The 24878-nt window shown below is 35.4% G+C and overlaps 1 protein-coding gene across 4 annotated transcripts in view; it reads right to left on the reverse strand.

The window, feature by feature from the left end:
- Window positions 1–24878, reverse strand: part of LOC142977209 (visual system homeobox 2-like) — a 91939-nt gene that overhangs the window by 41067 nt on the left and 25994 nt on the right. For 2 of the 4 annotated variants that reach the window (XM_076120966.1, XM_076120964.1), the window contains exons 3-5: window positions 17734–17754; window positions 9223–9313; window positions 8599–8725 (exon numbers count right to left, since the gene is read on the reverse strand). In XM_076120966.1, coding sequence (XP_075977081.1) covers window positions 8599–8725; window positions 9223–9313; window positions 17734–17754 — 239 coding nt within the window. The remainder of the gene's footprint in view (window positions 1–8598; window positions 8726–9222; window positions 9314–17733; window positions 17755–24878) is intronic. The other 2 variants (XM_076120965.1, XM_076120967.1) reach the window with 2 other exon arrangements.

Genomic DNA, 24878 nt, shown 5'->3' on the forward strand with positions numbered 1-24878 from the left:
TATTGTCGTATTGTCGAGCTCCCTGCTTATAGAAATGTTTAAGGCTTTTGTCGAGAGGAGTTATAAGTTTACGATTTCGATAATGGCGTGTTTTGTGTTGATGGAGATTGCACGGTGGCCATACTTAGACGGATATTATCCGACTTTGTTATTGCCAAGAAAATGTAAAATGTCGCTGCTTACTTACTGAAGGGACTGTGATTGTATGACGACGAAGAATGGTTCCATTCATTTAATCATTTTATGACCTATTATCATGATTTAGAAACCTTTTCGCGGAGTCTAAACAGAAATCTTCCTACGACATTTTCTCAAAGAAGAAACAGAAACAAAACTATGAAATTATTCATGAACCGATCCGCGTCAATTTCCTTCGCATAATTTAGTGTTGTAACCGAGCACTAGATTGTAACCGCATTTATAGAATATCCGCAAGCGGCTCTGAACGGTGGTGAACGGCGTTGAACGGCGCGGATATTGGCGGAACAGCCACATTAGTTGGTCGGTGCGAGCGCTGAAGGGGCGTAATTGGCGCGAAATGCGATCAGCGCCGACTCGAGGAGCCGATAGAACATCGCACTGACATCGGGCACATCGGCGCATCCAGCCCGTGAGCCCACACTTTGAGTTACAGGATTATTCCTCCCACTATTTGCTAAACAAGACGCTCCGTGTGAGCTAGTGTGGTAATTTTAGGAATTTGTGTACATGTTAGAGAGTCTAGGATGCTTTTTTTTCTTCTTCGTAAGTCTTTAAGACGAGGGTTAACTGAAGCGAAGTTTAAAATAACTTGGTAAAGAGAGCCTTTCTTTGCTTTGATTGTGGAACCTTTTTACTGGCTTTCATATGTAGTGCGGTGTTTAAGTTGTTTATGATTGTTTGTATCGTTTAAAATTGTCTTCAATATCAGAAGCCATTGGAGTTCGATTTTGGATTATGCATCAAAACGAAACGACAACCTTAATGCTTTTGTAAACGTCATCAGCAGAATTAGTTCAGAAAAAGCATCACAGCTGATTTTGAACCAACATTTATGCTTTTCTCTTCTAACATCGTATTAAAGATATGGAAATGATATCTCCAAAGCCCGTACCTGAAGCAAAATATTCATATGGATTTATTTGAATAGTTAAAGCTATATGAAAATCGTTAGTTATTTCATTCCATACGTAACTCGGAGGTATATTCACGAGCGAATGCAATACGCTCACAGACACTAATACTTGTGCTATCAATATCCCGTAAAGCTAATACCTAACGGCCGGCAGGTGTACTACAAATTAGAGGTGTGCCGCCGGAGAGATCCGCCAGTATCCGACTATATCCGACTATATCCGAGTATCTAGTATCGGCGCGTAATTGGCGAGAAACGTGATCGCCGCCGCCCGCCGCCGCTGCGAGCTCTATTACCGCCAGTGTGAGCTGTACTGTATGTAGTTGGTGTATTTGATATGCTGAATACTCGTGTTGTAAATGGGTCATTAAATATGAACCTTTACAATAGGTTTGTTATAACAATGTTTTGGGTTTAGGTGTATTTGTTGGTTATGTTTATTGGTGAGTTCGGAAAGTTCGTGTAATATTCTGTTTGAGGAAATTTAGATGGCAGAACTGGAGCCTTATTTAAAGCCTTGTAGTGGCTAAAATCTTTGGTTTTATGAGGTCAGTAGCCACATGTCAGAATTTAAAAAATGTTCAATAAATCACATTATAAAATAGTTTATTCTAACTGAACTTGATTCTTGTAAATACACTAATTTTAACAGTCTCATCTATAAGATAGTGTGTAATCAAATGACAAACATTAACCTAAGATTTGAGATTGCTTCATATTAAAGTACCGACCAAAACTTGCGCATTTATGAAAGGAATAATCAATGGTATTATTATACAAATTTTGTGTAAATGCAATTCGAAATTTAGATAATAACCAGTTAGGAAAATTACATTTGTAAGTTTTACACTATGAATAGTCAAGTAATTCATTTATTTATCTATCAATACAAACGTTGTTCGTATATTATTCAATATGAATTATAATTATTTTAAAATAATCAACTTAAGTGACATGCACTGTTTTGTATTGAATAGGCAATTTACTAATACATTTACAAACCAATCGCTCTTTGAAACATTATTATTTAATTGTACTTGGTTCTATTAAATTGATGTCAAATCTATTGTATAGATTTTCTATTAATAAAATATTATATTACATTTTTAAAATGGTTAATTTCTGCTGCTACTATTATTATTTATACTAAGTGATTAAAATTTATTTGTATATACTATTATTTCAAATCATTTACGTACTTTATAATAAAATAATATTTATTTTGGTAAAGAAGTAGTTGCAATAATTAAGGATACTCTAAGAATTACTGAAATACATACTTACTACAATAAAACCTTTTTAAATCAGTTACAAATGACAATTGATGCAACTAGATAATTATAAAATATCCGAATATAATTTTCACTATTTAGTTATAGAGCCGTCGGGCGGCGCACGGATATCGCAGTAATGTGCGGATATTCTCTCAGCTCTCTGTTGAACGCCAGTTGTTAGCACCGGACACGATCGATATTGTCAAATGTGATACGCCTAATTAATACCAACGTTAAAATTAATTAGGTATCCGAATTTTTCATGGAGATTTTCCCTTTATTACCAATTAAGTCTTCCTTTTATTTGTTAATAGATTAACTTGCCTTTTACTAGACAACAATTTTGTTAATTCAATATGTGTTTACAGCATTAACCAAATGCTCCTTTAATGGTCTTACAGCGAATAATTGTACCATTAAAGTGTGTTTTCATAGTTCACGCAGCGATGTTTCCATTCTAATTAATTAGTGTTATATTCAAGTACGTACAGGTATACCTGTGTATATGTCTGTGTGTATGTCGAGCACGTTACACAAACAAAACGAACGTAAAAAGACAAACCGAGCCAAGACAAAACCCGTCCGCCATGCCACTAAGAAGGGCGGAGCTAATAATACAACGACACGAAACGCGAACACAATAACATCACTCACACAATTAATTAAAAACAACCTTAATTTGTAGACTTAAGACTCAGATTTGAGTGTACTTGCGTGGCGGTTACAGCGTTTCGACTCGTCGAGCGAGCGGAGAAGTGGCCAATCAGCGCTCGGTTGCCATAGCTACGCGGAGTTGGCGCGAGTGGCCAGTAGATGGCGGTAACTACTCTCACGTATAATTAATGGATTGAAAATTTTAGTTTTGAGATGGCACTCGCCTGTGTTAAATGTCACATTTTACAGAGAACATTAATTGGTTATTACTTTGAGTTCTGTTTCAATTGGTTTTGCGTACCTTTCTGAAATATCGTAGCTTTATATAGATCGGTATTTAGAAAAATATCAACTTTACCTGAAGTTAAAGTAATTGTGGCGTGCAATTTTTACTTTTAAATGAACGTTTCGTTATTGATTTTTCTACAAAACAATCTAATTAAAACACGAAAAGTAGCGAGACAGGGAGAAGCGCGTCTGACAACTTTGAAGTGCACACAAATTACACAAACAACTGAAACTTAAGAAGAAAGTATACATTTACAACAACATCAATAAGATTAGGGGAACATTTACATTGTAACGTAAAAGAAATTTAAGTATCGCGGCTCCGAGACGTTTGATTGCATAATAATCCATTTATTGCAACGTCTCACAAACTGCGCGCCCCAAAATTGGGGAAACCTAATCCCCAGTAAGCCATTATACCGAAAATTCAACTACCATCACTCATAACTTTACATTTACAACGAAATACGTACTTTGTAACGCAAGAAATAGATTTCAATTTACAACTGAGCGCGGAAAGCTCGCGCTCCACGCAATTAAGTGGCAATAAACTCTGTCGCGGTCAGATTAGGGTTTATTTTAGTTTGCTATGACGACTAGAGAGTTTGGAAATGAAATTTTCATAAATGTGCGGGTGTGGGGTGTGCGGGGGGGAGCGGAGGGGGGTGGATGGAGGGGGTCGTTCGGTCGTTGGGGGTGGGCATATTTGTGTTTTCCCCGCAGCTTCCGAGTAGGGTAGGGGACACTTGAGCCCTTGTTGTGTGTTACCGACGAACGGAAAAACTATTAATAATAATTATGACTAGCAATTAGAACAACTACGTTACTCCGTACAGCTCGGTACAGCTCGGTACAGCTCGGTACAGTGGCGTACAGCGAGGTGCCGTGGTGGAGCGGGTGCGAGTTAGTAACAAAACAAGCAGTGCTTCATTATACGAGTGAACGCCATCTTGGACTATGGAGATGTGTTTCTTCAGCTCCTTGTTGCAATGTAAACGTTTTTGCCTCACATTGTGTCTGCACATTATGTTAACTGCCAGCATTTCAACCTTAACCTTAATTTGTTAATTTTAAAATTGTTAATTTGAATAATTCAAAGAGCATTGCGCCGTAGTTTGGTTAAATAAGCACTGACTTTAAAAAATCCGAGAGGTCTATTCCGGCTATTTATGATTAATATCAATAAATCTGACACTTAGGTATACTTTTCTACAGTTCAGTTATAGAAAGAATCATGCTTTCTGATAATTCTTAACAAGTTAATAATTCACTCTGCAATATTGTATGTACAGTCAGTTGACCTCAAAATTAGGCTTAAAATTATTGTGAAATTGATATAAAATTCAAAACAAGGAAATTTTTATGCCTGTCCTAGTCCTTTTCTTCCAAAGCTCGAAACAAAACCTTAAAATATTAATAGAACATCAAAAAACCTTTTATAAATTCGACAATCGTACCACAATTCAATCGTCTACGATCTAATTGTTCACAAAAACAGCTTCCTTCCGCGAAATCTTAAGCAATTGTTTGCGCAAAATATCGTATTGCTCGGATCGGGTGTCGAACTCACGTCAACTACGATTGACGACCGCTGACGTGACTATTGCACAACAAATGCACACCGGGACTGCAAAAAATAAAGAGTTTTGAAAGAAATTATGCGTGAGTATAAAGTATTGATGTCGTTAATACGATTTGAAGGAGAACAAAAAATATAAGTGAAGGAAACCACAAAGATTAAGGTTTTTTTTTATCGTATGGTTAGTGGTCAACCTAGTGTTAATGTTGTTTAAGCCGCCCGACAGGCCTTTGACATGGCTTAACGACTTTTATACTGGTAGAAAACAACCGGGACCGACCTTTTACGTGCCGTCTGAAGCACGAACGCTCAGTTCAAATACAATATGGTCACCCAACTATAAAATGACCGCGCCAGGGTTGCTTAACCCACTGATCGTTTACCGGCCAGTATGCGCACCTAGGTATGGGCTAGGTATGTAATTACCTTATTTACCTTAATCTACTCCATTTCATGCTCACATAATAAATTGATTTCATATACACAAAAAATTGTGTCTCTTCCCATCCCAACTTAATAGCTACCACGCTAAGCACTTTTATATAAATTTAGTTAACTAGTAAAAGCGCTTTGAAGAGACTACTAATATTTCCATGTTAATATTGTCTGATTACACTTTGTTGATGTATATTATTGCAGCTATTACTACACTGTGCTATACTTTAATGAAATAATATTCATATATAAACAAAGTCGTCATCATTAGAACGAAAGTAAATAAATATGATAAATTTCAATCATAATAATATTGAAAAGAACAGTATTTAGTTGATATAATTCGTTGACCAATATAGAGTTTATATAAAATCAAAATTACTTTAAATTAATTAAGTGTAGAATATTAACTGTACAAGTCGCAAGAATTTAAAATCATTAGGTGTACAATTTACAGAACAGAACTTTAATATAGTTATTTATTAACGTATTTCAGTTAATATACAAGTTATGAAGTTACACGGTAATTTGACCCAGTAAATACTTACCATACGTTTAAATTGCGCGTTGGTTATAAATTATATATTTTACTGTAAAATGTACGCATATTAAATAATAATTTGTTTTGTATTCCACTAGTTTCTGCATGATTTTGCCCGCGTGACAACATTTCCAGTGAAAAAATCCTATCAAATCCTAAGGTTTGCGTGTCTTAAATTTCATCATAATCCGTTCAGTAGCTTTACCATGATTGTGTAACAAATATCTATCTAATATACTAACAGCAAAATATACAAACTTTCGCATTTATAATATACTAGCTGACCCGCGCAACTTCGCTTGCGCCACATAAGAGAGAATGGGTCAAAATTTTCCCCGTTTCTGTAACATTTTTTATTGCTACTCTGCTCCTATTGGACGTATCGTGATGATATATAGCCTATCTTCCTCGATAAATGGGCTATCCAACAATGAAAGCATTTTTCTAATCGGACTCGTAGTTCCTGAGATTAGCGCGTTCAAACAAACAAACAAACAAACAAACAAACTCTTCAGCTTTATAATATTAGTATAGATTATTAGTATGAAAAGAAAGCTACCTATTATTTTATAGATTTCATCATTTTCAGAATGAAATTCCCTTATTTTAAACTCGGTCGAGACGATATCGCGTATTTATCAAACAATTATTATATGTGACGATGTGGACTCAAGACCAAACCCCTCCTTGGTTCGGAGGAGACCCTTGTCCAGCAGTGGGACAGAAATCGATTAACGAAAAAAAATATCATTGCATACGTTTTTATATGATTTCATAAAAATGTATCATTGTATATTTTTCATATGATTTCATCATCTTCAAGACAAGATCCTGTATAACGAGATGTATGGATGTGAATACGGCAATTCAAGTTCGTACCAAGGATCATACCAAGTGGAGTTCTTTGCTCTATACATATATACCCGTAAGTGTGTAATATGTATTCAACATTTTTAACAACATCTCCGATTTCAAATATCTCGCAAATCAGTCTCTTTTAATAAAATACCCAACCTGGAATATGTTTTCCAATATACTCGTTTACCCATTATATTAGGTTTTAGCATAAAATTGCCAATTTAAATGATCAATCATAATTGTATGATACAAATGCATGTAATGAAGAGATTACGTGAATTAGGATGTGTGGATAAATGCCGCCCAATAATCTCATTAACGCATTGGCTTTGAGTTACAGGGTTCAATTGAAAAGCTGATTAAATTCTAATTTTATAATTTTATGTGTAAATGGTTTAGGTAGGCATTATATTTAATTAACTTACACAGAAATAATTAAATCACAGGGATCGCATAGTATACATATACATAACATTTGGATTTGATGTACAAACACCTGTGAAGTCTGTACGGTTACTAATACCTACAAATATTTTTGCCTCTTTGTTTGAAGACTCAAATCTCTAGAAATACTAATAAGGTTTTAATGTATATTTTGTTTGATTAAGGCTTTAGGGCCAGGGGAACGGTGCAATGGCTATAAAAGTGATTAAAACGTCGTGTCACACTAGTAGCAGGTAGTAATAGTAAAGACTAGGTTTCAAATACGTCTTTTCGTGATGAAGCTAATATTATTTTTATATACAGTGGTGTCTTTTATGCATTCAAGTTAAGTTAAATATTTTAGAAACGAAGTGACTTAGCGCGCTGGTATCCTAGCTCACCCTACATTTTTTCGTATTGCTTTCAATCAACCAATCACTATTCATTCCCAAAAATATAATCACCAATCCATTATTGTTATCCAATCACCAATTTCTAATAAATTTATCGTTAAATTCTATACTAAAAAATGTAGAGCCATTCTCTACGTAGCGCCGGTGTCGTGTTACACGGTGACAGCAATCGATGGCAATTGACGGCTTAATAAGTGAATAATAGAGATTTTTTGTGACTCTACAACCTCTACCTCAATAGTAGAGCTAGAGAAGTAAAATTATTATTTTGGTTCCCTTTTGTTGTGAAAAGACTGTTGTGATCGTTCTTGAGTTACTGAATTGTACGGTTTAAGAAGGGATTTAGAAAAAAATGTATTTTAAATTGTAGAGCCAAGTTAGTTGCCTTTGGTTAAGAATAACCGAGTTGACTAATAAAATAGATCGGTAGTTCGTAAATTTAACGGAGATTTTATAAATTAACGTTTTAAGCTGTTGTCAGGTTCATGGGGTATTTCAGAATAGTACCTATAAACTAATAATCGTATTAAGAAAAGTGAGCACGCTATATTAAGCGTAACCCGATCCCTGATGGTATTATATCCTGATTCTCATGAAAAAACCATGGTACCATGGATCAAAAATAATATTTAAGTACCTATTCTTTCTGTTACAGCTAAAATATGAGATTTAAAATATACTTTAATACGATGTCCTATTATTAATCCTAGGATATGAGATCTTGGGTATTAAAAAACAAAGAATTTCAAACATTAGAAAACAATTACAAACGCGCTTATTTACTCACAATCCAAGCGTAAAAAAAAAATCTGCCGCAATCAAAAAACTTCGAGAAGCCCTCGAACCTTCTACAAGTCCAGAATACAAACAGCTCTTCATATCTATCCCTACATGAAAATAATTTTCGGCCGCAATCGAGAAATGCTTCGAGAAGCCCTCAGGCCCTAGAAAAGCCCAGATTACAAACAGCTCTTCATATCTATCCCTACATGATCAGCATTGGTAGAAGGTGCACTAACCTGGATCCTGTCCTCAGGCAGGTCAGTTTTGAGCGAGAGCATCTCCCTGGCGTACACGTCGGGGTAGTGCGCGTCCTTGAACGCCTTCTCCAGCTCGTCCAGCTGGTACGACGTGAAGATCGTGCGGCTGGACATCACAAACACACATATGTACAACTACCATGATATGTGCACAAGTATGTAACAAATGACTAGTCAGAAATAGACGCAAACGTGACTAAAGATTAAAGTACCTACACTGAGTTATAGTTTTTAAAAGCCAATATTTCTAAGGTAGTTTCTGCATTAGGTTTAGAGTTGACGTTTTAATTCAATTTTGTTGTACGAAACTGTTTCGAAGGCATTGTTGATTGGTTTAGGCAACATAGCCTTTATATCAAAAGGCGGAGTTGAAGTTTCTGATTAAATTAAATATGCAAGGACAGATTGAACAGATCAAAGAATAACCTATCAAACAAGGACCTGAAGGATTTTCTAGTGCAGTTAGACAGCAATATATTCATGACTGTTTCACAGTACTGTTGGTTCGATGAGCTCTACATTATGTTTGTAAGATCCCCTTAAAAAGTCTCTTAAAATATCTAGCATAATAGCATATAATAATAAATAAGTAACGATATTTACCTGTGTCTACGTTTTTTCTTCTTTTTCTTGCCGTTGTAACCGGTGAGACCGTCTACTGTGAAGTCCTTCGCCGCCTCTAGAGACGACACGCCTGCAACAATACCATACTTGTATACTTTATGTCATTTTGTCTTAAAACTTACAAAACATAGATTCCCAAACGATTACGAGAAAGAAGCCCACTAATACATGTAAAGATGGATGCCGAGATGATTAAGTAAATCAGTGATACAAAGATAAATTATTGTCTTAAAGTATTTTTTTTCGTTACAAAATTTTCCACCTGTACTATGCCGAGGCTTGATCTTGGACTTGTATCAAACGAGCTTTATATTGACCACACTCCAGCCAACAGGTAAGAAAATCAATTTCATATTTATTTATAAAAAAAAACTTAAAAATACATGATGCTTCTTGACCACTTCGAAGGTATACTCGTAAATGGATTTGCAGAGCGGCTGAAATGCTAATAGCCAGCAGTCACTTGGTGGCACATTCACGTAAACATTGATCCTTCAGCAAGGATCGTCTCGGGGACCCTTTACCCCGGGCCCCGAGCCGCACACCGCCGGACAAATCCACTTAACAAGTAGTGTGACACAACACGACAACACTCACCAGGGATTTGTCACATAATTACCGAATGTGATTGCCAAATGAATTAGTAAACAGGCGGTGGCGGGTTAATAGAATAGATCGAGCTCGTCCCGCGGGACCCAGGGGAGGGGGGAGAAGTGCGCGGGGCGGGGGCCCACCGAAACCCTCGGGGGCGACGGGTAATTGAATTTGGCGCCAATGAATACGACAATGAATTATTAAATTTACAGCGGCTCCCTGCAAGACTGTAACAAACTTGTACAACGATATACATTGCTTGCTATCTCCTACAGTAAATCTTTCGAGCGCGTGACTACCCGGTATTGTATGTTTGTTTTCCGTGTGTGTCGTTGTTGTTTGGTAGATGTAGCGTGACAAATCGCGAACAGTAGCGGGGTGCGTGTTGTCACTAAATTATGAGGTCAGTCGATGTGTTAATTTTATTAATGTTTTGAAAGCAATAATTTACACCGGCTGGATAATGGCAATATCGGTCGGAAATAATTATGTTAACGTTTATTGGCGAACACTATGAAATGTTTTGAATATTTCTCATGAACTTTATGTAAACTGACTTACATAATTATGTTAAACGAATGATATGAAATTATATGTGACACTGAAAAATATGTGATTCTTATGCCGAAAGTAGATGTGATGTTATTTACACTTTCAATATTTTTTTATCATTAAAAGTCGATTATTTGTAATCATGAATCATTCGACCAAATCTAAATTCTCTTCTAACAAGCTCTTTGATTACTTTATGATAATATAATTTAACGCAAATAGATCACTTGCTACGCAATTACTAAAATCACATTTTTCCACGTTCCACATTCCACGATCACGAGGTAATAAAAGTTTATAAAGAATAAACAATATTTTTTAAACTTTTTAATATTAGGTATACGAGAAAAAACATGCCGCACCATAGAATTATTGACGTTTCGGCGCCAATTGACCGTAATCGTAAAATGACTGATATTAACGTGCAATGCCAAAGTTTCAAACAATTCTATGACCATTCTCGAGTCTTAAACCAGCTTTGTTCTTTGAAGAACAGACAGATAAAACTACTTTTGCAGTGATACTAGTAGGTTATCCATTATCAAATATGCTATAACAGTAAAACAAACAAAACAGTACCGCGGTGTAATGACACGGCGACAATGCCCGTGTCCAATGGCACCGTGTCGCCGTGCCCATGGTGCCCATAGTGCCCGTGTTGCCCCGCGCGTGTCCGATCACACACAATCGATTGGACACACTACCCCGTACCATGTCACGTGTACTCTGTTTTATAGCTGTTTTACTGCAAGGTTCGATGTAATTGTGTGGTACTGTTTGGTCAATATGCGAGCGTGAAGGTGCAGGGAAAATGATCGTCGACTTGGACAGTTAACTTTCTTAACTATAGAGTTAACTATAGAAATTGATTCTATATTAGGATATAAAATAAACATGTTTTATTTTGTAAATCTATAGCGATAGTTTCATAATTGTAAATGCACAAACTAGTAACAGTAAATTGAACACTTTGCGTGGCTGCTAGTCATACAAGCTTAAAATATGCTAGATTTGAAAAATAAAGGAGAATAATTTTCCTCCAATTATTAATGTCAACACGAATCGCTTTGTTCCACTGCTAAAGAACTACATATCTGATCTCAGTTGTAGAAAAACCGTTAGCAATACATTAAAGAAGCTTACTTCAGAATTGATTTAAGAACTATTTTTTTTGTAATAGTATAAATGACTCTACCACGCACGATCTATTTCTTAATTTCACCAGCTCAGCCCTGCAGATAAGCGCAGTACTATGTACACGGAACACTGAGTAGGTAATCACTTAAGGAGGCAATACACTCGCCGTGTCCCGCGGGACCTCCTCACATCCACCTCACAGAGACACGATAGACACGATGGGCACGATGGGCACTATGGGCACGATGGGCACGATGGGCACGATGGGCACGACGGGCACGGTAGACACACGGCCGGGACGGAGATGACCGCCACCCCTACTTTGTTTTATGACAATGCGTTTAACTTTGGCATGCTGATAGCTACGAGCGAGGCTTTTTAGTTGAATGTCGAAAGTGGAAAGGAATGTGCATGCGTTACTACTGAATACCAAAAATTTTGAATTCATTTCGTTATAGAAAAATCTTATTTGTAATTGAAATATATTATAGTTTCTGCAGGTAAAAGTATTTTGTATTACAATAGGTAGGTATAAGTGTAGCACTATTTATTGTTAATTCATCATTACGATTATTATTATTTTGTTATTACGATGTTCTTATTTTATTAAGAAAATTTGGATGTACCTATAACTTACATGTGTAGTAAATACTGTTAATGTAAGGCGGTAATAAATATATAAATATTAAAAGTGTTTTCTTAATTCGTTATTAAACTTTACTTCCTCGGAATACACTCTATTACTAAAATTTTATCTTAACCGATCGTGCACTTGGCCTAAGATTCAGAAACATTTAAAATTAAGGTGTGAAAATTGTATTTAATTCACAATGTAGTATCACGAAAAAAAAATTATACTGCAAACAAAATCGGAAGTAAATACCTAGCCATATCATAAACCTCCAATTACAGCCAAACATAACCCATAGCAGCTCGTGTAAACATCCCTACAACGATGAACGAACAGTGGCTGTAACTGTACAAATACCTACGCCTAACTAAATGTATCATTATAAAAATACGCAATCATAACGATTTAACCGCTCGCCAAATATATGCGCTTCCACGAAACAACCTACCAAAGGAAAACCAACCATACTGCTACGAAAATAAGGTATATTTTTGTAGCGGTTGTTTTTAAAGAGAGGTATAATTTGTTGAGGGGTGGAGCGAGGAGGGAAGGACCGTCGAGGCTCGGCAGCCGTGAAGGAAAGCTACTTGTGACAGAACACTGCCACTTTACCCGCCGGTATTGTGATACAAATGAAAATGCTCCATTTGTGTACGTTTGTTTTGCTGAGTTCGATGCTCGGCTGTTTATATTTGAAAAAATATAATTTAGAATATTATTGCCTGTACTAATAAGGCCATTGAACTTTGGGCTTCAGAGCTGAGCTTCAGAAACAGGATTAGTAGCTTTGGGTGCTACAATACTTTAGAAACATTTCATGAAGAAATTTTGAAGAAGTTTGTATTTTGTAAACAATTTCTGATTCAAGTTAACTCAGTAAATAAAACTACACAAGTTTAAATCGTCAATTTTATATAAGCTCCAGTTTAATAGTTTCTTTTAAAAACTGTTAAACCTTCGAATATTTCATATCCATTGATTAACTACCTCAAAATTAAAATCTTTGTGAATTTCCCATAGTGGAATCTCTCCTCTGCCAATGATTTCACTTTACCTTACCTGGCTTAAAAACCTAGTTCCTCACTGTCTTAATCAGATTACCAGCTGCTTTTGTGGCTGATTGGCAATCACCAGCTGGTATGAGCTAGTTATAAATTATAGGATCAATTAGTACAATTACTAACTGAAATGTTCAAACACTTGCCTGCTTTATAAGCCGATTAGCAGACAGAGACTCGTACTCATAAAATGTTGAGTTTATAAGTTAGGTACAAGCTGTCTGGCATTTTGATACAATCATGATTCAAATATATTTGAATATAACATCGTCTAGCGAATCCGTTATACACTTATTCCTCATATTGGGCCAATTGAGTCGCGAGCAAATTGCCAATCGCCGAGCCAATTTGCTCACGATTTGATTTGCTCGCGAGACTTGTCGCGAGACCGTGCACACTCGTGTATATTCGTGTAACGTCGTGACAGTTCGGCTACGTGACGTGGTGACGTCAGCACACGTGGAGATTTGCCTAAAGAAACATTTCATGAAGAAATTTTGCGGTGTTCTATTGGCCGTAAAAAATTCTTATACTGTGAAAAGAATTACTAATGTTGATAATCTATCTAATGATAAAGAAATAATATTTGCTACCGTTACGTGTAAAAAAATTAAATTGTTTGTTTGTGTGGTTTATTTGCCGCCAAGTTACAGTGATCAACAATATCTAGATGTGTTATCATGCATGGAAAATGCTATTTCTGACTACAGTGAATACTCATGCTTAATAGTTGGTGATTTCAACTTGAAGTCGTGCAGTAAGAATGTTACAACTCAATTTAATAGTTTTTTAGAATTTTGTAAGTTGCGACAGTGTAATCATGTGTGCAATAAGTATGGAGGCATCCTGGATTTTGTACTAACTACTCTTAATTCAAGCCATATTGATGTTAATTCTGAAACTGAGCCTTTAGTACCTATTGACGCCTATCATCCTGCTTTAGAGATATTTCTCAAATTACCTATAAACGTAATGAACAATAGCTCTATATCTCCAGGTCACCAATTAGCTACGGAATGGAACTTTCGTAAAGCAGATCTTATTGGACTTTACACTGATCTTGCAGGCATAGACTGGACAGAGCTAACGGATCAGCAGAATTTGGAATTGAATGTAGCTGTAGATATATTTTATAATAAGCTCAACGATGCTATCAGCATGCGGGTGCCCCTAAAATCAATAAACCATTTAAATAAATATATATATCCACATTGGTACACTAAAGAGATAATTCATTATATAAAGTTAAAATATTTTAATTTGAAAAAATATAAATGTTTGGGTTTACAATTCAACAAAGAATTATTTAAATACTACAGAACTAAAGTGAAGCATCTTATACATACCTCCTATCAAAGTTATATGCATAATGTTGAGAATAATATAATTAATAACTCATCTACTTTTTGGCAATTTGTTAAAGATAAACGGTCCGATAGGAATCAGCTTAAGGAATTTGTATACAATGATAAGATAGTGGAAGGCCAAGACGCCGTTGATGCATTCGCACATCATTTTGCTTCCGTTTTCCATAAGGAAACCCCATTATTAGATCCAAAGATAGCTGAGCGTAACAGTAGAGACATTGGTTTTTCAACACAAATAAATATCGACCAGATAGGTATAGATGAAATAAGAAAAGCTGTACGTCGCTTAAGAACATCTGCTGCCTATGGACCCGATAATATACCCGCTTTTATAGTTAAAGACTGCCTTTCTGCACTAGAGGAACCACTTCTTTACATATTTAATCTCTCTCTCCACAATAGTTGCTATCCTAGTCGATGGAAAGTTTCAAGAGTAATACCAATACCCAAGACCGGAACATCGGCTGAGATTTCGAATTTTAGACCCATTGCAGTCCTTTCCGTGTTTGGTAAACTTTTCGAATCTGTTGTTAATGATAATATATTTAAACAGGTCAGTACTCGCCTAGATAACTCACAGCATGGATTTAGACCCGCACGTTCTACCTTAACTAACCTTACTAATTTTGTTGATTTTATAAATACCAGAATGACCGCCGGATGTCAGATCGACGCTGCATATTTTGATTTTAAAAAAGCATTTGATTTAGTTGATAATGATGTCCTTCTCACAAAATTTAGCTCGATTGGATTTAGTTTCCAATTGCTTACGTTTATGGCTGACTATCTCAGAGATAGGAAGCAGTATGTAAAGTTGGGCAATTTTGTATCGCAGGAGTACTACACTCGATCGGGGGTTAGTCAGGGCAGTACCCTGGGACCAACGCAATTCTTGATAATGATAAATGATCTGCCCAAATGTGTTACAAGATCAGAATGCCTGATGTTCGCTGACGATCTAAAGTTGTACACAGCCGTCTGCGACACCAGTGATTGTCGAAACTTACAGGATGATATTGACGCTATCGCCGAGTGGGGTTTGGCGAACAAATTATCATTCAACATTTCTAAATGTAAGACAATAACTTTTACTCGTTCCCGTACTCCCATAAAAGTCACTTACGAACTGGCCGGTGAACCGCTCGAACGCGTCACTACAATACGAGACTTAGGACTGACTCTCGATTCTAAACTTAACTTCCATGAACACGTAAAGAAAATCTGTAAAGAGGCGAATAAGTCGTTAGGTTTTATAATGAGAACTTCATCTCAATTTCAAAATGTTCACGCAATAAAACTACTCTACAATGCATACGTACGCAGTAAACTAGAGTATAACGCAATAGTATGGAATCCACATGAAAAATTGTATAGTGTCATGATAGAAAAAATCCAGCGTAAATTTGCCCGCTATGTTTATAAACGTGTGCATGGATATTACCCATATTTGTATCCCTCGATGTTCGTTTCAGGAATGGTTGGCATGGAAACTCTAGAGCTTAGGCGTAAATTTGCTCATATGATGCATTATTTCTTGTTGTTAAATAACAAGATAGACAATCCATCGGTACGTGAGTCAATTCACTTTAATGTGCCCGATCAGTACATGCGAGGTGTAGGAAGACGCCAGCATCGTCTATTCGCCTGTCCGCCATCATGGCGCTCGGCACATGCCACCAACAGTCCTACAGGGATGGCTATAACTCTATTAAATGCATTCCTACAAACCAATCCAAATGCAGACATATTTGCTGACAGCAATACGAGAATGATCTCAAGTATATCTATATATTTAAATAATAATATTATATAAGTTGTGATAATATATTTTAAGTCTGATTTATGGTGTGTGTATTGTTTATAAGGTATTGTTATTTTTGATTTGTTATTGTTTGTGCTACTTAGTATTGTATATTATAAAATGTTGTATGTAACTTAGAATAACATATAAGCGCTTTGGTGAACACTGTAAGCTTGTACTGTTTAATAAATAAATAAATAAATAAAGGTTCGTATTATTGGCTGTATTTGCTCGCGATGTTTTCTGAGTTCGAGATGTCCGCACGTTTCGTTATTTGCTGTCTATTGCTTTTTGAGCGAAACGCTGTTCTTTTGAATTGTCTATTTATAGACGCATTATATTTACATTTTTCTTCAATCTTCGTATTGGAATGTTTTTCAATAATAGGAGTTACAAGAAAAGCTTGTTTTGCATGTCTTAAAATATTGACAATGAACAGTAAAAGATAGATTAGCTTTCCCTGCTAGCACAAAGAAGACTGAGCTTATGTTTATTAATTTTATAAAACATCTACAATTAACATTAGCTGCTAACAACCTTATAAAATCTAGATTAAGCCACTTGCAGACCGGCCAAATAGGTGCAAACGTATGCCTATGACCTTATGACTCACACGTTGCTAACACCTTTTCATACCTAATTTACGTCTAAAACGAATCATGAGAAAACCGATACGTTTGATTTCCTAATACATACACTCAGAAAAATTACCTTCACGTATATTTACCTAACAGTCAACGATCTAATTTGGGTATCGAAGCACCTTAGCACGTAGCTCATTGACATAAGCACCTTCGGCAAAATTCGGTAAACTTCGGCAAACTTCGGAGAGCTTCGGTGATTGTCGGTGATTGTCGTAACGCGATAAGTCGTGTCGCAATTAGATATGGAGTCGCAAACGGATTGGCAATTTGACGAAGCCAATTGAGCTGATATAAGCCGCCGAGACGTGTTTACTTTATTTGATTCCAATGAGATATTTTGACGAGCGTTTTAATGACGATCGAGTAAGGCATTTTGTGTGATTCGTTTTATATGTAGGTATTATATAAATCAGTTTGAAAACGAAACCAATTAAAGTAAAAATCTGTAGGATTCGTAGGCATGAGCATTTTGATGCCCACGTTACGTTATGTGTCTTTTTAATCGGTAAAATTAAATCAAACACGAATTTTACTTTGCCTCAAGTTTTTTTCTGAGTTATCCTAAACGTAGTTACAAGCCGTAATAAGTAAAATTATACTTCATGGATCTCGATGAAAATTTTTCATTCAGGTCAAAATGACAAGCGTTATTGTTATTATTTAGTTTAATGGCTGTAAGTTAGTAGGTATGTCGTTATACAATTACCTGAATATAGTTGTCGGACTGCTACGAATTACATGAAACAAATAAAAATAACTGTTAAAACAATAAACACAAACAAACAACAAAATAACACAAGCACAGAAACAAGAAACAGAACAAAAAAGAATAAAGCACACACGTATTTATTCATCTAATTCGTTCGATTAGAATTCATTCAACTACAATCAATAATTGTCTTTAAATTTTAATTTTACTACTAACATGACAAAATGTCGATAGCATAAATCTTTGGCGAACTATCTACATCACCCTACATTTGTAACAATTAATACTCGATTAAAAAAAGTTGGTATATCAACTCTTGTATTGCTCTTGTAAACCTCACAATCTATACTAATATTATAAAGCTGAAGAGTTTGTTTGTTTGTTTGTTTGTTTGTTTGTTTGAACGCGCTAATCTCGGGAACTACTGGTCCGATTTGGAAAATTCTTTCAGTGTTAGATAGCCCATTTATCGAGGAAGGCTATAGGCTACATATCATCACGCTACGGTCATTAGGAGCGGAGTAGCAACGAAAAATGTTACAAAAGTGGGGAAAATTATGACCCATTCTCTCTTTGGTGCCGCAAGCGAAGTTGCGCGGGTCAGCTAGTTATTTATATACGTTTATCTAACATTTTGTTATAACCTTATCCAACGTTGTATACATACGGGCACAACATGTCTCACTCATATATTAGGTCGGGGAAAAAGTCTTTTCGCATTATAGTATGTATGAACTTGTAATAAAATCTCTTTGGCTTCAAGAATCACAAATGAGTACACGGGTCATTAGGTTTCTTTCAGTGAGCTCGTGAGGTACCCAAATATCGAGCTTTTTTGTGTAGAGAAAAGATTTTATTACAAGTTCATACATACTAAGTATAATGTGAAAAGACTTTTTCCCCGACCTAATATATCAAACCGCTAACTACAACATATCCTAGTTAAGTCTCCTAACTTTTATTTCTATCCAAACTCATATAAAACCACATTTAAATCCAAATAACAGCCAAAAATCCTCGCACTCCTAATATTCCGTTAAATCTAACACAAAGCGAGTGAGGTATCACATTACTCGTCGTTGTTCCCACATCGCGAGCACCACAGGTGTGAATAAAAATAGAGCACTCGTTCACATTGATGCCGTGATGCCTTGATGCCTTTGATGTCTTGATGCCTGAAGCCATTGTGCCCGATATTATGATCTCAAACCTCTTGGTGTTGTTTGAACCGTTTTGGTCAACCAGTTTTGTGTGTTTTGGCCTTTTTTGTGGTGTAGTGCGTTTGTGCTGTGGTATGATTTACGCTGATTAAATGTTTGTATTTTGGTGTTTATGGAGATAAGATTATTGCGTTATTTAAAAGATGTAATCTCAAAATTTACTTTACAGTCAAGTTCTTATTTGAAGAATAATTTTGTGATATAGATAACTTTGCAAGTGTGACTGTTTTTGAGACTTGAATGCTAAATCTCCTTGAACAGTAAAGCAATTAGTGTGAATGTCATTCATGTAAAACATTTTTTGTATTCCTTTAAAGCTCGTTCATACCAGCCTGGTAAAAGAAAATGAAAACGCTTGGATAGTCCTTCAGGTTTCGAAGAATATCGAGACACTAATTTAAGTTTTAGAAGAATATTTAGAAGAATATCAAAAAGCTGTTTTGGCGGCATTTATTGATGAAAAACTTACCTTCCTAACTCACATTTGAATGAAAAATACATATATTACAAGGACACTGGACACTGGACATATAGTCCAGTGCGAACAAAGTAACAACAAAGGTCTTTCAACTGAAAACTAAAACTAGACAAAACTGGAGTGTCCTGTCTGAAGTAATTAACAAGCCGGGGCTCGAACCTCGGACACCGAGTAATGAGCTGCCACTTACTGCAACTGTTCAGGACACCGACATTATAATTGCTAATGGGGCCTTTGATATTAGGCAGGCAACCTTCAAGGGAAAATCACCCTTGTTCGTAAAGTTTTAGAGACGATATTCGCGTGTTGTCTTAGTTAGTCATTATAGATCAGTGGCCTTCAGGGAGGAGGGGGGATGGGGGTTCTGTATAATGTTATTGTTGCCTTCGAAGAAATTATGAAGAATATTTTGGAGGGAATTTTCGTTTACTGCGTGTTTCAGGTAGAGATTTGGTTTTGGGTGAGTAGTTCGGCTTGTTTTATCGCCTACTTTTGACATGAAGTCCTTAATTAGGTTTGTATTGCGAATACTTGACTGTAAATCAATGGTTTTTGTATTTTCATTATTTTTGACGCGCTGTAAATTGTTTCCATTGGATTCTTCACTCGGAAATGGCCTTGCCTCTTTTGTTATCTTCTTTCCCTACTACATGGTGCTGAGAACATTTGTGAAATTATGAATATGGTAGCTACGAACTGTATAAGCGTGATTTTTGAGAATGCCAAGTTGCAGCTAAATTGGTATAGCCAGGGTAGTGTAATAATTTGATTTATTATTATTTCTTTTAACTTTATTAACATAATAAATTCAAATCCATACAATGACATGTTACGAAAGCGTTTAACGGTGAAACGACTTAACCGAATTAGGTGGAATTTGATAGAGTTACAAACCTCTCAAAGAAAGACATACAACTTCTTTTTCTGTTAAATAAACATAATAGTTATGATAATCATAAACTTAAATACCTATATCTATACACTTAACATATTATATAGGTAGTCAAAATACATAGGTGGTGAAACATTGGTCTATTACACCTGTACCTATACCATCAGTCATAGCAAGCGTGATATTAAGTATGTAAGTAATATCTTATACCTATTCGTGTACCCTATTCCCGATAGATAACACGTTATCAAGCAGTATTAGTGATCGCCAACCACATCGGTCCGACACTCTACACTAACTCTACCGTAGCTCTCGGAGGCCAATAACTAAGTGGCTGTTACAGTGTCCGGTGAGACCACGCCCTCACCGACCTCTCACTCACTACCGTGGTGGTAGAGAGGGACGGGTGTACGTGTGTTTGTGGTTAGTTGCGTGTGCGATTAATATTGAAGTTATGTGTATTGGAAATGGTCAGTTAAAAATATATTGAGAAACCTTACATGTTTAAGAGTTGAGCATAAAGTTTTTGAAAGAAATTTTTAAGTTGTATATCAAGCCAGTCAGTATGTAGGACAGGCAGAAAGCCCTACATTTATTTGTTTTCGGGACTAGTAAAAAATGTCATTTTGTCCAGCAATGGGACAAAGAAGAGTTACTTACCCGTATAGAAAACTATATTTTTACTTCTACTCGTTATAAGATTTGGCTCGATCTATGGTTTACCTTCTATGTCATATATTTTGACATGTTAAAGGAAAGATTAATAAAATTACATTTAGAATTTGCCTATTAATTTTTGTCAAATAAATAACTGAATTACTAGAAATATTTTATCCATCAGTTTCTTACCTATTTTTTTAATGCGTGCTTGTAATGTGAGCAGTCAAAAAACATAGTCAAGAAAAGAGATGACATTTTTGCTCGATTTAAAGCCTGCAAAACACCACAAGGTGGCTATTTCCATTTTCCAATTGGACATTAAAAGACGCCATGATTGAAAGAATCGCGTTACATTAAGTGTAATCTTGTTTCGTGTAATGAAACGTGTCGCTGTGCAAATTGTTGCCTATGCCTGCTGTTGCCCGCGGCTGTAATGTAAGGCGTTACACATAATTGTTCATTTTGTACGCGATGATGACTTAGAAATTATCGTGCTAGAATTATGGAGATTATGTGTGTAAATGTATAATTGTAAGAATACATATACATAGGATAGTGATAATACAAAGAAATGTAATTGAAGACATAGGGCAACGGAATTCAAAGACTTCTTTTGACATCATTTCTTAGGTAAAAACATTCAGTCAATAAAATTGATATGCATGCCATCCATATACATAAATACATTTTACTGTTACATTCTACTTAGATAGATGTAAAACTTGCCGTTGGATAGGTAGCAGTAATATAAATTTGTTCGTTCTATAGAAGACTTATATTAAAAGTACCAAGTTTGCAATGTACTTGTTTAATACAGGAAGTATTTATCAAGCTTGTAAAAGACATTGAGTAGGTTGTTAACAATGAAAATTAAAACAAGAATAGAAGGAGTACCATATTTTATTTATAGTACCAGATAATCTCTTTCTTATATATTTCTAAGGTAACAAAATTGAATAACCAATCCATTACCAAACCGTAATACATAGTAAAATAGCTGACGATATAATATCAAGCATCAAGTATAAGTATGAGGGGGCAACAATATCATTTAGACGTCCGAAGTGTTTGGTAACGAGCCCTCGGGGACTGGGGGAGCCCTCCGCCCTCCCTCACTAGCGTGCCGCTCAAATGTACCGCGGTACAATTACGAATATCTCAGATTAGATGCTCACGAGTCGTTCGAGCCGCTCGAGCCGTTCATGCCGTTGTGAGATTGGTTTAGTAATGTTAATCTTACAGGTTGATGGTGACACAAATTGGTAAATGGTAAATGGAAATTATGAAGATATCTTGTGTATAATTTTCAACATTTTTTTACCGATTTAAAAAAGGAGAGGTTCGCAATTCGATTGTACCTATGTTTTTTTCTGTTTGTTACCTCATAATTTCTTCTTTTTGTTTAGTACTTTAGTAAAGTAGAGATTTAAAACCTCTGTATTTTTAGCAGAGAGTAGAGTAGAGAGACATTTTTAACATTTTTATAAATTTGTAACTTGTCGATTTATTTGAAATTGAATAGTTAATTAGGCTTATTTCAAGATTAATTTCTTAAGCAAACTTATTACATTTTAAACGATTTTATTCAACTTGCATGTACATATGTTCGCTTGTTTGGGGCAAATGTTGTGAGCTAAATTAAAAGCAATTCCCGTCATCCTACTAACTTAAAACTTGTTTATAACTAAGTCGTTTCCAGTTACATATTTGAGAACTATTTCAAACAATACTTATTAAATTCTTCATAAGCGTAGTATTTAAGTAAATAGCATTAAGTAAGTCATTTAGTGTGAGGTGTGTAAGTAACACAGGTAACAATAAAGACAGCTGTTCTATCAAATCACGCTGTTATCAATTAACGACAATACGAATTTAATTATATTTCGGTCAACTTGCGTAAACCAATGCTTGGGGAGTTAGGCCGCTTACACATGAGGCAATGTGCGTTAATAGTATAGCGTACACGGGCAGTGTCTCTTTTAAATGGTCTATGTTATTCCATTAAAATAGTAAATTTTCTCGATTTACTTTTTGGTATCATATTGTAATTGGCGATTAAGTATTTTCAAAGCAACATAAAATAAAATTAAACAAGTAGGTATGTTACAATGCCCGGATTGCTACAAACATTAATATTGAATGAACCCATTCGGAAACTTTAATAAGCTCTAGAAAAAAAGTATTCAACATTCACGTATTGCTTAAAAGTTAAAATTTTATAGACATGTTTAGGTTTACTTCAAAACGAACGAAAAAAAGGCCAGTGCGAACCCGTTTTTTTATTATTACGCTGTTTAGGAGCTTTTTATCTCATGTGTAAAGTCCCTAACACCTGAGCAATTGCAATAGGTAATAAACAAGTGGCACAATAATGATCACATTGATATTATTAAGTATTCATAGAAGAATAAAACAATGTGTTTAATTACAAAGTTGTTGAACAACTAACGATCTTATTGTCAATTAAATAATACATCAGATTAGGACGAGTATTGCTTACATGCATACATTATCTACTGTTTGTGATTACGATATGGCGGTTAAAATAATAAAGACTTATGGCCAGTGCCACCGCTGCCGAGTATCGTTTTAATTTTGAATTTGTCTGAGAGATAACCGGGCCTTAATATGTACATTATAATTATAATAGTCTTTAAGCTGATTCTCGCGGTTCCGCTATTTTTCAAAATATTTCCTTTCGTTCCCCTACTCCAGTCGTATTAAGTATAACTTTGTAAAAGTAAATTAATTGCTATATTTGATCCTACTTAGATCTTTAACTAGCTCGTTTTTAAATTTTCATCAAAATCGGTTCAGCGATTGAGCCGTGAGTACTTAACAGACAGACTTTCGTATTCATTCCTTAAATCTGTAAGTATTTCTAAGTGTTATTGAAGTAATTTCGTACGTTTCTCAGAAACATTGATTTCGTGTTCACACCTGTGTGTGTTTATTAAGTGTTTCGATAGAATTGTCTCATTACGTTCCGTTCCACGAAGTACTTGTTGTGTTTGTGACGTGAACAGAATTGCTATTCAACTTTGTTTGTTTTTTGTATGTTTGCAAAGTAACTTGTGACTTGAGAATTGATAATTTCAATGATGGAGACGTTCTTTAAAAAAAACAGGCATGTTTATTGAAGCGCCTGCTATAATGGAAATAGGTATATGTGATGTAACCTTACTCAGGATAGAGTGTATCACACGAAGAAGAATAAATCATTTTAACAAACTTTCGTTCAACCAGTTCAGTAGTTACAGATGAATAGACAGATGGACGGAACCATATTCGCTTTTACATTCTAACTGTCATACTAATAAACGTCATGTAAGTTTTGATTAGTTAGTGTTATGTCTTTCTCTCATATTATGTTGTTTAAAATTGATTGTAAGTAACAAAACACTGTGTAAGTAATCAGAACTAACACAACGTTTAGGTACTAGTAAGACATTTGTACTAAAGGTGAGATAGGTAATTCGATTGACTTATAACGCGTAATTTTACATACTCTGTTGTTATCACATTAGTAATAGTTATTATCATTTTGTTTAATTTCTCTGTGTTGTTATTTAATTCATTCACAAATAATTAAATTTAACGTGAAATCATTGCAATCTTCAGTTAATTTCCCAAAAGTAAGCTATTTTGAAAACATATGCCAATTCTCTATTACCTTGTTAACAAATTGTTAAGCTAAACAGGGCCCACATGTGACGTCCCACGGCTGGGCGTTCTTGTCCGGCCCGGGAACCGAACACCGCTACAATTAGACACTCTCCCCGTGTTTACACAACACTCGGCTACTAACACTGCGCTGATTTGATACACTAACTATTAGTGGATTCTGTTATGTTTGTTAATTTCACTTTAGCGGTAGAATGGTACTTTAAAT

Source organism: Anticarsia gemmatalis, chromosome 12, assembly GCF_050436995.1.
Source record: "Anticarsia gemmatalis isolate Benzon Research Colony breed Stoneville strain chromosome 12, ilAntGemm2 primary, whole genome shotgun sequence".
In the NCBI taxonomy this organism is placed as follows: domain Eukaryota; kingdom Metazoa; phylum Arthropoda; class Insecta; order Lepidoptera; family Erebidae; genus Anticarsia; species Anticarsia gemmatalis.